The 15,447-nt window shown below is 39.7% G+C and overlaps 1 protein-coding gene across 9 annotated transcripts in view; it reads left to right on the top strand.

Moving 5' to 3' along the window:
- LRRIQ1 (leucine rich repeats and IQ motif containing 1) overlaps positions 1–15,447 on the top strand; it is a 243,591-nt gene that overhangs the window by 21,620 nt on the left and 206,524 nt on the right. For all 9 annotated transcript variants that reach the window (XM_070409621.1, XM_070409624.1, XM_070409622.1 and 6 more), the window contains exons 8-10: positions 500–2,134; positions 7,187–7,339; positions 10,018–10,168. In XM_070409621.1, the coding sequence (XP_070265722.1) occupies positions 500–2,134; positions 7,187–7,339; positions 10,018–10,168 (1,939 nt within the window). The remainder of the gene's footprint in view (positions 1–499; positions 2,135–7,186; positions 7,340–10,017; positions 10,169–15,447) is intronic.

Below are 15,447 nucleotides of genomic sequence, written 5' to 3'. Positions count from 1 at the left end.
CACAAATTTTGGCTGTGGTTTCTCTTGCTTGTTCTCTTGTGTCATTATATATATGTTTTATTGATTTGAGAGAGGGGGAGGGAGAGGAAGAGAAAGATAGAAATGACGATCAGAGAGAAACATTGGTCAGCTGCCTCCTGAAGGCCCCCTGCTGGGGATCAAGCCCACAATTCAGGCATTTGCCTGATGGGGAATTGAACCAGTGACCTCTTGGTGAATGGGACGATGTTCAACCCACGGAGCAACACTGGCCGTGCCATTTTTATTTGCTTTCTATCATCAAAAAATTCCTCAATATTAGAGTATCAACTTACTAACTTGATAGAAGCTCTTAAATATCTAAAAAAGTAATATCCTTTTAAAAAATCAGTTTTTGTAAAAGAATTGTAACTTTATAATTATTTTAGTTTTAGTATTTGTTTTTAATCTCTATTTTAGATTATATTTCAGTAACAGCACACATTTAGTTTATGCTGACTACTATTTACCTTTATTATAGGAGTTTATTAGGAATTTGCATTTACAAATGGAAGAAGAAAGAACAAAATTTAAAGACCTGCAGGAAAAAGAAAAAATGCGTTTATTAAAAATACAGCATAATGCAGCTGTAAAAATTCAAACTAAATATAGAGCATTTGTGGCCTACCGACAATATGGCCCAATTATAAAAGAACAAATAGAAAATAAGAAAAAAAAAGCACGAGAGTTGAAAGAAAAAGAAGCAAAAATACGACAGATGGAAGAAGAAATACAAAAAAGATTAGAGGAGGAAAAAAGGAGAGAAGAAGAAATACAAAGGCAGAAGCAAGAGGAAAGAAAAAAGAGAGAAAAAGAATATGAAGAAAAAAAGAACACCCTGAGACAAGAAAAAGAGCAACTACTAAACAAAGAAAAATTAAGATTAAAAGAAGATGGAAGAAAACAGCTAATAATAAGTAGAGCATTAAAAAAGGGAGAACAAAATGGTACACATTTAACTATTGAAGATAAATCAAAGAATAAGGATGAAATAGCCAAAATGCTAGGAGATGAAAAGTCAAAGAAGTGGGAAGCTGCTCCCCTTTGGCGAGATGAAAAGTTGAATAAGAGAGAGAATATAGATAGACAGTTTGTACTGAAAGAATCAATAGGAGTGCAATTAAAAGAGTCTATATCAAACCAAGAAATTTTGGCAGAACTTAAAATGGAAGAAAAAAATGAAAACCAGGCCAAACAGCAATGTTCAGAGAAATTGGTCAAGCAAGCAAGAAAATATGAAACCATCGACCATAAAACTGAATTAGAAAACCCAGATCTAAAGGAACATGGGAAAGAACAGTTTCAGCTGCAAGAATTAATCCATCCAATACAAAAGGAAGTAACCATGAAGGCTGCCATAAATGAAAATATAATACAAGAAACCCAAATAATATTAGGACATAATCAAGAAATTAATGAGGTAAAAAACAATGAGGCACAGAAAACAATCAAAGATAATCAACAGAGTAAGACACAAAAAGTAGAAAAAGAAGAAATATCACAACAGAATGGAACATTATACGAAGCAGATGACAGTTCAATGATTTCAATGAATCAAAAACTACCACCACTAACAATAGAACATTCTGAATGTATAGGTGAGAATGTAATACTTCAAGGAAAAGAAATTGATTTAAAATCTGAAGAAACTAAGGAGAACCCAAAAGGCAGTGCTCTGAATAGTGACTTAATTATTGATGGTAGTGATGCTCTGATAAATGTAGAAAGGAAAATAAACAAGCAAAATTATATTTTAGGTAGACATGCTCCTTGTGAAGACTTGAGTGGCTATAATACAACAAACTCCTTGGTTCTTAAAGAAGTAAGCTCTCTAAAGTCTCAGATTAAAGAAATTCCAGAACAATGTCATGAAAATAGAGCTGAATGTGAGAGTGTTGTGACCTGCTCTGTACCGGAGCCAACACTTCTATCTTCTATTGAAGAAAAGAGGCAAGCTTGGATAAAATCTGTTAAATCCTGGTCAGACATTTTCAAGCAACATCAACAAAAGAAGATTGTTAAGAGAAAGAGACTTGTGAAGTGTCCAGCCAACACGATGCCTCCTTTGAATACACTAGAAATTCTTCAATGTGGCCCATGGAATACTTTACAACAGGTATTTTGTAATTTTATAATGTATTGTCTTATTTAATTGCAATTGGTTTTCTAAGGGTAACTTTTAAAATATTAGTGAAAGGCATATTTTATTTTATTTTTTAAATATAGTTTTTATTGTGGATAGTATTACAGATTCTCCCATTTTGGAAGGCATATTTTATATTCAATAATTATGCTCCTTAATCTGTGAAGTTGCTAATGAAATACTGCCTCCATTTGAGATCTCAAATTATTAAGGCATCTTTTCCCTCAGCGAATCACTATTAAAACCTTTTATTTATATGTTGCAGCCTGTGTTTAAGGTCTTTAAAGTCATTATTAAGTTCCTAAGAGTGGAGGCATCTGGGAAAGTAGGGTTGAATTAGAATAGAAAATTCCTGTTATTCAGCTAGGCGTTTGCTTTAGTCTTGAGCAACATCACCACCTAGTGGCTCCTTTTGGAATGAAACTGATTTCCCTGTACTTGAAAACTGCTTATAACCATAGAAGACTCTAGAATTTCTATAAAAACATTATTTAGTCATGTGCAATGTGAACATGGTGGATATATGCCTGAAATTTAAAATAGTTGTCATCAAGTGCTACTAATTTTCTTTGTTTATGGAGCCCATAGTTTCAATTAAAATTAAGACAGAAACTGATACGTGTGTAGAAAAACAGGGAAGAATATTTCGAATAGTGTAATATCAAAAAGAACTTATGATTTAAAAAATCATATATTTAGCTAGGGCCTGAAATGCGAATGTATTTAATAAAATTAGTTTCTTCATATAGACTGATGCCTGGGAAAAGAAACATTCATATTAATATACGTGCATCATTTTATTATTCACTCAGCAAATATTCATCTATCTAATATAATCAGTCAATATTTACTTTTGGAACAGAGGGATGGATACAAAACTGAGTCTCTGCCCCTATGGAACTTATTGTGGTAGAGAAAAATTTATTAAAATAACCTGCAGATAAATACAGATCTTGATAATTACTGTAAATACAATTTCAGGGTATTCTGTGAGAAGAGAAGACAGTGGGATTTAAAGAGATCCCTGGGGTATAAAGGAATAGTGTAAAGAACAGGCACTACTTTGTAGTGTCCTCTCTTTCCTAGGCAATGTATTTGCCTTGTCCATCAACTTTATAGAATCTCTGATGAGCTCTTCTGTTTTTGTCTTTTGTTTGTTTGTTTGTTTGTTTTTAACCTTTGGCTGCATTATCTTTGGAATCCTTCTTTTTCTGCTTTCCCAAAGATGTTGCTGCAGGTTTTTTGAAGTAATGACATTAGCTACTATTTTATTTAAACTAATTTTCCTCGTGAATGTCTGTCTAGCCAGTGATCGGCAAACTCATTAGTCAACAGAACAAAATATCAACAGTACGACGATTGAAATTTCTTTTGAGAGCCACATTTTTTAAACTTAAACTATATAGGTAGGTACATTGTTATTAACTTAATTAGGGTACTCCTAAGGCTTAGGAAGAGCCACACTCAAGGGGCCAAAGAACCGCATGTGGCTCGCGAGCCGCAGTTTGCCGACCACGGGTCTGGGCTAAGCATGGGTGACAGCTTCATGCCTGTAGGGTACTTGTCTGAAAAGTGAAACTGAAGTTAGGGAGACAGGAGGACCCTCCTTCCTCTGAGTCTCTGTTCTGTTCAAGGAGAAGAGCGCTGAGGAAGTTAAAATGTGTGAACCTCTTTCTCGTTGGCATTTCTGTTCCTGACCACTCAGTTCCTCCCTTGGAACTCTTATCATTGTTCATAAAGTGAGGACTAACCCTTTCTTTTACTTCTTAGAGTGCAGTTAGCATCCCAAACTGCAATGTGTACGCAGATCGCCGGGGCTGCTTCTGATTCCTTAGGTCTGGTGATCAATCCCAATGCTCTGCATTTTTACAGTGACCCTGGGTGGTGCTGTTGGGGCTGGCCCATCGACTACCTGGAGTAGCAGCGTTCTGAAGGATCCTGAAATCCTCTGACCACTACTCAAAGCAACTATCTCAAACATTTCATTTTTCTTTGAAGCCTCAAACTATATAGTATAGGGATGAAAAATATATGTAAATGTGCAATATAAATATTGAAATCTTGTAAAATATCATCTTGTAATGACTCTGGCAGATGGCTTATCATGGTGTTTTCATTCACCACTGCTGCTGACCTATGACTCACTTTATTACTTTGATTTTCTAAACTCATAGCTTTCCATCTTTGACCTTATCTTGAGCACCCATTGCCAGAATTGAAAGGTCCTCTGGAGAGGACCTTTAGAAGAGAAAATGTACTCTTCCGGAATTTCAGTCAGTAATGAATTTATTTTGCTTATATTAATCTCTCACTTTGAGCCTTTAGGACGCAAATCAGATCTGCTTCTTGACCATCCTCCTTTAGGTATTGCCAGGCAAATAGTGGTTTTGATCAATTGACTATGGGATGGATGAATGAGAGAGTGGATAAATAAATCTGGCTGAATGTTCATCTTAACTCCATGTTATTACTAACTTCACAGTTTCAAGAGTGCATTGATTAAAAAGGAAATTGATATAAAATTATTCGAGAGTAATTTAATAAAGTACTAACAAGCTGTGTAACAGGTAAGATCAGGGTTCTAATTTTATTTCTCCTATTTACTGTGTGTGTCACCTGGTGCAAGGTACTCGACCTTTATGAATCTCAATTTTGTCTTCTATAAACTGGGAAGAGCAATACCTACTTTATAGGATTGTTGACTATGTTGACTACAGTCTAGGGCTCCTAATTGTCATTGTCAAATGTGGATCCCAAATATTTGAAAAACAGGCAAATTGATTTTTGAGCGCTTGCCTAATAGCTGGTTTCATCAAATAAATTCTTAAATTGAAAATGCTGAGCCATCCACTCTATGCAGTAATATCACAAAAGGATATGACTGGAGATTGGTGATTATTGACAGCTAATATATTTTAATTTTTCCAAGTTTTACTGTTTTTCCTTTTTTTTTCTTTTTTGGTATTTTGCTCATAGGGGTAACTTGCTTTAAATAACAACCAGGAAAAAAAGTCACCGAACTGAAGGATATATGTATATTCTTAAGCCCTCACCTGAGGACATGTTTTTCATTGATTGTAGAAAGAGAGAGAGAGGAATAGCAAGGAAGAGAGAAAGAAACATCTATCCAGATGTGGCCTGACTGCGGATTAAACCCAAAACCTGGATATGTGTCCTGACCAGGAGCGACCCTTCAGGGCATGGGATGACACTCTAACCAACTGAGCCACACCAGCCAGGCAGGATTTTTGGATATGGCTTTATAACATGGCATAAATCACAGCATTTTAGCAGCTGGTTTACTTTAGATCAGATGACTCACTTTCCTTATACAAGGCAAATTGAAATAAACTGGTGTGATGGTACATAATTTATGTGAAGTAAGATTCTCTTTTACTTAATCATCTAATCATACCTCACATTCAGTCTCTGCAGCCTGAATTTTTAAACAATATTATTTCTTCAAGTTTAATAGATTTAAGATGTGGCACAGAACAGATGTTCTGCAAAGCAAAACATAATCATTGCTTTTGTTACTTTGTATTTTCAATTTACCATAGGTGACTGACACTCCTTGGGTTGAACTCAAGAATAATTGAGAATGAACTCCTATATATGTATATATACACATACCCATGACTAGAATTAAACCTGGGACCCTTCAGTCTGCAGGCCAATGCTACATCGACTGAGCCCAACTGGCTAGAGCAGTTTCTGTCTTTCTTTGTCTGACTTACTAATTATTTTGGTCGTCTTTCTTACTTTCATTATAGGTCTCCCATCTATATCACTTTCCTTCTGCCTAAAATGTATGCAATGGGCACTGAAATATCTCTCACTTTTGTTTGAGTGGGGAGGGATGTGTTTTATCCTCATTCTTGAAAAATATTTTCACTAAAATATATGTTTAGATTATGACTAATTGAGAAATTTCTAAAATAATTTTGAAACTAAAAACTTTTATTCACCCAAAGTTTTAAAAATATGGATTATTTCTTTTGCAAGGAATAGACTTAATCACTTCTTAATCACTCTTCATGAGCATATGATCTTCCTATTCACTCATGTAAATATGTAAATTAAAAACTTTTAGTTTAATATCATGCACAGAAAATTTCAATATGAAGAGGAGTTATCAAACTTAAAATTTTATACTTTTCCAGCTTTTTCTGAAGCAATAATGCTTTCAATTTCAACTAACAATTTTTGAATTTCTATTTTGATTGTGATACTACTAGACTCTTCTTATAAAGCTAATAATTTTTAAATTGTTTTTCAGCACATGGGAAACCTGGTTTAGGATTTTTGATGTGGCAATATGAAAATATTCTTACTATAATTTGATTTTTTTATAGTTATTTCAGTGCATAGACTCAATTGTAATGAAATAAACAATAACAATACATTATTGCATTATTCCTCTGCCCTTTAACATAGGTGAGAAATCTTGAGTTTAAAAAATGCAGTGCATTTTCCTAATCAAAAAATATTTCTATCTGATATATTCTTCTAGGACAATAAATGTAGCCCTTTGTATATATAAAGTTGAAAACTTTCTTTGATATTGAGTTTTCTTTAGCTAAAAAAACAAACAATCAAAAAAGGGAGTTCCTTAAGAAAAAAAGCATTATGAAGTAATAAGTCTATAGTAATATCTCAGTAATATGAAATATTATAAATGCATGGTCTTCAGATACTTGAAAAATAGAGAAAAAATATTATTCATGATTTTTTTAGCACAGATACTATATGGTTGGGTATATTACATTATTCAGTAGTAAGGAATGATTCATACCTTTATAATAGAGAAGACGTGCAATAGAATGTTGTCTGCATTCCATGGTTCAGGTCCCAAAGACCCCAAAGTCTCAGCAGTATGTGGCGTCAGGCTCAGACTTGAGGCACAGAATCATCTCATTTAAATCAGATCCAGGTGGAGATGGTCTGCTCAGATAGAGTTCCCTGATCTCAGAGATTGTTACTGCTAGATAATGTTATGCACTCTAATTTTTTTGAATTATCTAGGTTACAAGAGTAACATTTCAAGATTTGCCAGGTTGTAGTCTTTCCACACTGGCAGAGTGTACCAATCTTCAGTTTCTGTCTCTTCGACGCTGTGGATTAAATTCTTTGCATGGCCTGAATAACTGCAAAAAACTGAAGTACATTGATGTACAGGTATGTCCTCTGTTCTCATTATCTATCTTGTAATAAAATATAAGGTAAATTCATCTTTACATTTCAGAAATGACTATTTTGAAAAACAACAACAACAACAACAACATTTATTAAAATACCATGTAACTCATGTCGTAAAAAGATCAAGGGCCAAAATTTCTGCGAGCCATAGAGGGAAAATGATTAGGCAGTATGACCAGGGAATTGCTTATCTCTGTGTGTGGATGATTGTTCTTGTTACTTTCTGCTGTATAACAAATGGCCACATTACTTAGCAAATTAAAATAATAATCATTTATTTGCTCATGGTTTTGGGGGCCATGAATTGAGGCCAGGATTGTCTGGGTATTTCTTCTGCTTCATATTGTGTTCACTGGGTTTCTTATGTAATTTGTGGCCGGCTGAATGCCTAAAATACCTTCTGTTTATGATTTGTACCTTGGGAAGTTATCAATTCCTTAATAAGGATTCAGGTTGGCTCCACAGTAATGGTTTTCTATGACTCTTGATTCTGCACACTGGGCTTTTGAGTCCATCCTCAAGGCACACTTCCTTGTCCTCAAAAAGTGTGCTGGTTTGCAGTTGATAATTTTTTCTCAACCAGTTTCTTTCCCATAGAAGGTGGGGCACCTAAAAGCTTCTTTTCATTTTTAATTATATTTTTTTCAGTTCAAACTGGTGGTACTTTCACCAATATGATTTTCTTTTAAAACATTGTGGGCTGTCTCTGCTTCTTATTAAGTTCACTCCATTAGACAAAGACTGTCCTCAAAAATATTTGTGAGAGAGTTGCTATGGTCTATTCTGAGGTCTTAAAAGAGAGAGTTGCTAATGCATCCTTGACACATGACCTTGACACTGAGACCAATATATATGTATTGCAGAGATGTATATGCATAGTAAAAATATAAACCTATATATGAGCTGTATACTTAATTCATGATATTAGTGTTCTTGGGAGATGAAGGAACTGAGGAGAGAAGGTGGGGAGATTTCAATTATTTCAGTGGTTTATTTTTAATAACAGTTTTATATAGTACCAAATATTAACTCTTATTCATTTAGATTGAAATATCTGGTTATACTAGAGGGCCAGTGCATGAAAATCCGTGCACTCAGGGGTCCCTCAGACTGGCCTGCACCCTCTCGCAGTCCGGGACCCTTCGGGGGATGTCAAACTCACAGCTTAGGCCCGCTGCCCAGGAGGAGTGGACCTAAGCCACAGTTGGACATCAACGTTGCTGTAGAAGTGGGAGAGGCTCCTGCCACTACTGCTGCACTGGCAGCCATCAGCTTGGCTTGTGGCTGAGCGGAGCTTCCCCTGTGGGCGCACATTGACCACCAGGGGGCAACTCCTGTGTTGAGCGTCTGCCCCCTGGTGGTCAGTGCGCATCATAGTGACCGGTTGTTCCTAGTCGTTCTGCCATTAGGGTCAATTTGCATATTACCCTTTTATTGTATAGGATCATCCTCTGTATTTTCAATATTTTAAAAGATTATCAATAGCCAGACCGGTTTGGTTCAGTGGATAGAGCGTCAGCCTGTGGACTGAAGGGTCCTAGGTTCGATTCCGGTCAAGGGCATGTACCTTGGTTGCAGGCACATCCCCAGAAGGAGGTGTGCAGGAGGTGGCTGGTCGATGTTTCTCTCTCATCGATGTTTCTAACTCTCTATCCCTCTCCCTTCCTCTCTGTAAAAAATCAATAAAATATATTTAAAAAAAAGATTATCAATAAATACAAGATCAGTTAATGATTTATTACATGACTAGAGGCACAGTGCATGATATTCATGCATGGGTAAGGTCCCTAGTGGCTGCCAGGTGCAGCCTCCCTTCCCCCAGTCATCTGCCCGCCCCGCCGATCTGATCGCCACGCCACCGCCCGGCTCATCCTCTGCGCCCCTGCCTAGCCCCTCTTGCTGTGGCCCCCAGTTCCCTGTCTGCCGGCGGCCCTGCTCCTGCTGCTCCCATGCATTGATGGCACCGGCCCCACTTGCACCCACTGATGATGCAGAGTGACTGGGGCCAGCACCGGCGGTGGGTGCGAACAGGGCTGGCGCCATCAGCGGTGTGAGCGGCGGCTGCTGCCCCGATCGCCCTTTAGGAGCAGGGGGAGGTGAAGAAGCCCTCAGGGTGATCGGGACCAGCAGCCACTGCTTGCATCTGCTGACGGCGCTGAGTGATTGGGGCTGGCAGTGGGTGTGAGCAGGGCGGCACCAGCAGCAGGTGTGAGTGCCAGGCGGGACTGTGGCACGTGGGAGCAAAGAATTTTCAGTAACTACTAGAGGCTTGCCCTGATGACAGTGACTAGTGCCCCGCCTTGGTTTGGTGCCCCCCACTCACCTGCTCCACCATCCCACGGTGGCTGATGCCCTCCATGTTCTGTGCTTTGCCACCCGCTGCTGAGGCCTGCCATGTTCCGCATATGCCCCCTGTGGTCAGCACACATCATAGCAACCTGTTGTTGGGTCGTTCCACCGTTCGGTCAATTTGCATATGAGGGTTTTATATAGATAGATTCTATATTTTCATCTAGATAGTAATACATTTTGCATGGTTATTCTAAGTTAGATAATTAGATGTTCATTTGGAGATTATATCTCATCTTTTTGCAAGCTTTAAATTTTTTTTTAGAAACCATTGAAATAAAACTAATTACATTTGTTCTTTGTTTTAGGAAAATAATATTGAGACTATCGACTGTGAAAATTTGGAAAATCTCTGTGTTGTTCTTCTTAATAAAAATAAACTAACTTCTTTGCATGGTTTGGATGGCTGCACTAATATCCAAGATCTTGAACTTTCACATAATAAAATCACTCGAATTGGTGAGAAAAATGGAATTTTAATATATAGACATTTATTTCTTATCATTATATATTTTCATTTATTCCTATTAAAGAATAGGCCACCATCCATTATTTGTTTATTTTATTCATGCCATACTTATTTAATCTTTTATCCTTATTTACTAAGGACATAAAATAATTTTTAAATTTTACAAAAGGAATATGTTCCCACCACTGACAAATGGGTAATTGTTAGTAGTTCTTGCTATTAGTATAGGCACCTTCCTGTTCCTTTCCTTATAACCAGTATTGATCTGAGCTCTAATGGGGAATATAATACCCCAGGTTGATGCCATCATTTTTTATGGATCCTATGCTTTCTGGTGGGAACTGCCAGAGTTATTTGTAGTAAACCCTTTTATCACTCCATCACTCCTTTCCTTGTGTACATACATCACTTGTACTAATCTTTTATTCTTTAGCTAGAGCTACTAATACTACCTAGAAGAAATAATTCATCTTCCTAATCTTCTCCATCACTCCCTTTGTATATCTATGTACCTATATATCTGTTTCTGTTTCCACCTTCATACTTTATAATTCGTATAATTCAGCAACAAAACTGTCTTTTTTTTTGTTTAAGGCCAGTCCTTCTAATTCTATAAATATACCTGTCAGTCTCCTCTGGCACCTTACTCCATCATTTATCATCTGTTTTATGTCAAGTTCTTCCTCTTGCCATTCACTTCTATCCTCACCTCATCTCTCTTACATTTTGCTGTCAAGTTTTGCAGTGTTCTATTGTTGCTGCACTTGTTACTACTCAACTTCTTTAGTCTACCAACTGAAATTCAACTTACTTCTATATGTTTCCGGTGTGATAATCTATATATATAAAAGCCTAAGTGACTGAACAACCAGTTGACCGGTTACTATGATGTGCACTGATCACTAGGGGGCAGACACTCAATGTAGGAGCTGCTCCCTGGTGGTCAGTGTGCTCCCACAGTGGGAGTGCCACTCAGCTGACCAACAGGCGCTAGAAGCCAGGCTCATGGCTGGCAATTGCAGCTGCAGCAGTGCGAGCCTCTCCCGCCTTCACTGCAGGGCTACCAAGCAGCGGCAGCGGTAGGTGCGGCGGGGCCAGAATGAGCACGAGCGGTGCGGCACCCGGCCCAGGCTCAGACTCCTTCCTGGCCGCCTGCCGCCTCACGCACATACTACATCCCTCAGGGGATGTCGGACTGCCAATTTCGGCCCGATCCTCGCAGGTCCCCCGATGGGTCCCAGATTGTGAGAGGGTGCAGGCCAGACTGAGGGACCCCACTGGTGCACAAATCTGTTCACCGGGCCGCTATTTCTAATGTAAAAATCTTATATTATTTACTACCTGGCTTACAATTTTGTTTTTATTATTTAACTTATGAAATGCTCAAGGGACATGATAGGAGCTTAAATAATGATTAATTAATAATCAAGGATTGCAAAAGATCAGGAACTAAAAACTTTATTCTGGTACAATTCTAATGGCTTAAATTTTTGAAGCCTCCCCAAAGTTCCATCATTTTCATCTCCTATCTCCCAGAATCATTAAGAAAGTGACATAGACTGAAACATCAGGGTCGGTATGGGAATAGATGGGGAGTAAAGGCAAGTCAACTTTCTATGCTTAGCCCTGGTTCTACTTAGGCCTCCTCGATATTAGTTTTATTTGTTTGCTTATGTTTTGTTTTGTTTTCTTTCATTTTTATAGTGTTGAAAATTTCAAACATTTACAAAATAAATATATGAAGATTCCACATAACCTGTTCAACATTTGCTTTATCATTACTTTTGGTTTGTTCTTACTTTTTCTTTTTTTAAAACAAACCCCAAAATTATATAATTTCCACCTTCCATGCTTCAGTAGATGGTTTTTAATAATATGGCCCATTCTTACTTAACCACATGCATTCTGATACCAATTATAATTAACTAGAGGCCCCGTGCACAAAAATTTGTGCACTTGCGGGGGGTCCCTCAGCCCAGCCTGTGCCCTCTTGCAGTCTCGGACCACTCGGGGAATGACCACCTGCTGGCTTAGGCCTTCTCCCCGGGGGATTGGGCCTAAGCTGGCAGTCAGACATCCCTCTGGCAGCCCAGGAGCCCTTGGGGGATGTCCACTTGCCAGCGGGGAACAGGCCTAAGCTGCAGTCGGACATTCTTAGCGTTGCTGAGGAGGCGGGAGAGGCTCCCACCACCACCGCTGTACTGGCAGCCGTCAGCCTAGCTTGTGGCTGAGCAGAGCTCCCCCTGTGGGACTGCACTGACCACCAGGGGGCAGCTCCTGCATTGAGCATCTACCCCATGGTGGTGAGTGGGTGTCATAGTGACCAGTCATTTCCAGTCGTTCTGCTGTTAGGGTCAATTTGCATATTACCCTTTTATTATATAGGAGTGCCTGGCCAGCCTGGGTGAGGGGCTGATGGCTGTTTGCAGCTGGCCACAGCCCATTCAGGGTGGGGGTCCCCCCTGGGGTGCCTGGGCAGCCTAGGTGAGGGGCTGATGGCTGTTTTCATGCTGGCCTCAGCCTCTTCAGTGTGGGGGTCCCCACTGGAGTGCCTGGCCAGCCTGGGTGAGGGGCTGATGGCTGTTTGCAGGCTGGCCACAGCCCCTTCAGGGTAGGGGTTCCCCCTGGGGTGCCTGGCCAGCCTGGGTGAGGAGCTGATGGCTGTTTGCAAGCTGGCCACAGCCCCTTCAGGGTGGGGGTCCCCACTGGGGTGCCTGGCCAGCCTGGGTGAGGGGCTGATGGCTTTTTGCAGGCTGGCCACAGTCCCCAGCCACCCAAGCTCCCAGTGGAGGCTGGCTGGAAGCAGGTGTCTGGGATTTATTTATCTTCTATAATTGAAACTTTGTTGCCATGAGCGGAGGCCACAGCCAGCTCAAGGCTGGCGGGAAGCTTGGCTTCCTCCATCACCCGGGCAACCAAGCCTCCTGCTTGCTCCAGCTACGTGGCTGCTGGCCGCCATATTGGTTGGGTTAATTTGCATATAGTCGCCTGATTGGCTGGTGGGCATGGCTTAGGGTATAGCGAAGGTACAGTCAATTAGTATCTTTGTCTTTTATTAGTGTAGATGGTGATACCTTGTATAAACTGATAATATGTACTCCAGTTTTTGTTTCTCAAAATTTTCTGAGTTGATTTGAATCATAATACAAGAAATGACCACATATTATATTATATAGGTCTTTGAAGTCTTTCCCATCTGTAGCAATCCTCCCACTTTCCCTCCCCCCCCGCCCCAACCACTGATTTACTGCAGAACCTATACTAATTATCCTGTACAATTTCCACATTCTGGATTTGTCCATTTACTTCCTTTTAGTGTCATTGGAATTGTTTCACGAAGCCCTGCATTTAATGGCCATGGAAGTTAGTGCAACAGTCTTGATTAGGTTTACATTGAGTCATTTTAGCAGGACTTTTTCATGGGTGGTGCTCTGTGGCTTTTTATTAGGAGTCAGAGTGTTCGCTTTGCGTGTTACTACAGTTGACATTGAGTAGCTTGTAATAAAGTTCTTCACCAACTTTTTCATATTGCTTCCAGCCATTGATTACTGTGGCCTGAATTAATTAAGGCAATTGGGGATGCAAAAAGTAAGTTTTCTAATTTGATCTTTCCTTCCATATTTTTTTTAAAAACTGGGATCCTTATTGAATAAGAACTATTTGGTTATCTTGAAATAGTTTGTAGAGAAAATACAAGGATAAATGCCTATCTTTGTATAGAAAAATTTTTACATCAAAGTGCTAGTGGCCTTTGTTGCCTTTAGTGGTGCTTTTTTGTTTTATTTATTTTGCTTTATTTTATACCTGTTTTCTCTCCTTCCCCTCACTTTGGCTGTCTGTCTCTCTCCCTCTTCCATTCCCTCTCCATTTTTCCCTTTCTTAGTATTCTTATGAACTCATAAATTTTTTATCAAACAGAATATTTCAGTTAATTGCCTTATTATACATTTTGACATTTAAATTATATTGTGTAATTGATTTAAATATTGATAATTCAATTCAAATTTACTTTTTAAACTTGATAGTATTTCCTTTCTCTTCCACTGTAACCCTTGTTTGATAACATTAACATAATTATTTACTATCTCTTACAATATTCATAAAATAGCTTTAAAAATAATCCCAATATCAATAACTATAAAATTACTAAATTAATTTTAAAATTTCTTTGCATTTCTTTTTGCCCTTGGGTTTTGTTCCCCAAAGTGAAAACTAAAGTTTTTTATCTTAGTGATTATGTTATGAATTTAAAATATAATTAGATTTTTCCCCATTTTATTCAGTATTGTTTTTGATATGTTATACAGTAGGTTTATAAAGAAAAACTGAATTTTTAAAAATATATTTTTATTGACTTTAGAGAGGAAGGGAGAGAGAGAGAGAGGTAGAAACATCATTGATGAGAGAGCATCATTGATTGGCTGCCTCCTGCATACCCCCTATTGGGGATTGAGTGGCAACCCACAAACCGGGCATGTGCCCTGACTGGGAATCCAACCTGCGGCTTCTTGGTGCATGGGTCGATGCTCAACCACTGAGCCACACTGGCTGGGCTGAAACTGCATTTTAAAAAGGCATACTCAAAGAGATTTTGCTTACATGCCTGTTTTTTTCACTGTTCTCTCATCTATTTTTATATATAGACTAGTGGCCTGGTGCATGAAATTCGTGCATGGCGGGGGGAATGTCCCACAGCCCAACCTGTGTCCTCTCTCAATCTGGGACCCCTCAGGTAGGGTCCCTAGGCCTGGCCAGCGATCAGGGCCTATTGGGGCTTTCCTTCCCCCTGCTGCTGGCAGCTGGCCCCGCCCCCGCTGCTGCCACTGCTTGCCATCTGTGTGGTGCTGTCCCCCACCTCCCTACCACCAGTTGCCTCCCTTTGCAGGCAACAGGCATGGGGTGTGATTGCTGGGCTGGCCTGGGCCTTCCTTTGTGGGGCAATCAATCACGGGGTCCCCAGATCAATCACCGTGCAGAGGGAGGCCCCGCCCACCTGCTGTAGCACTGCCAGCCAGGTAGCCTGGGCCTCCCTCTTTGGGGAAATCACGCCCCCCCCCTCCCCATCGATCACCTCACCATCTGGTGGCATGGGCCTCCGTCTTTGGGGCAATCGATTGTGGAGGCCCCCCATTGATCGCCCCACAGAGGGTGGGCTGGGCCTCCCTCTGCGGGGCGATCATGGGACGATGGCGAGCCTCCTGACCAATCGCATCTCACCCACCTTGACTGGCCTGGCACCAGTGTGTGTCATAGTGTGGTCGTCCAAAAG

The sequence above is a fragment of the Myotis yumanensis genome, unplaced genomic scaffold (assembly GCF_028538775.1).
Source record: "Myotis yumanensis isolate MYYU_CA2020_CCGP unplaced genomic scaffold, mMyoYum1.0.hap1 SCAF_3, whole genome shotgun sequence".
NCBI lineage: Eukaryota > Metazoa > Chordata > Mammalia > Chiroptera > Vespertilionidae > Myotis > Myotis yumanensis.
This window is presented reverse-complemented; position numbering and strand designations above follow the sequence as displayed.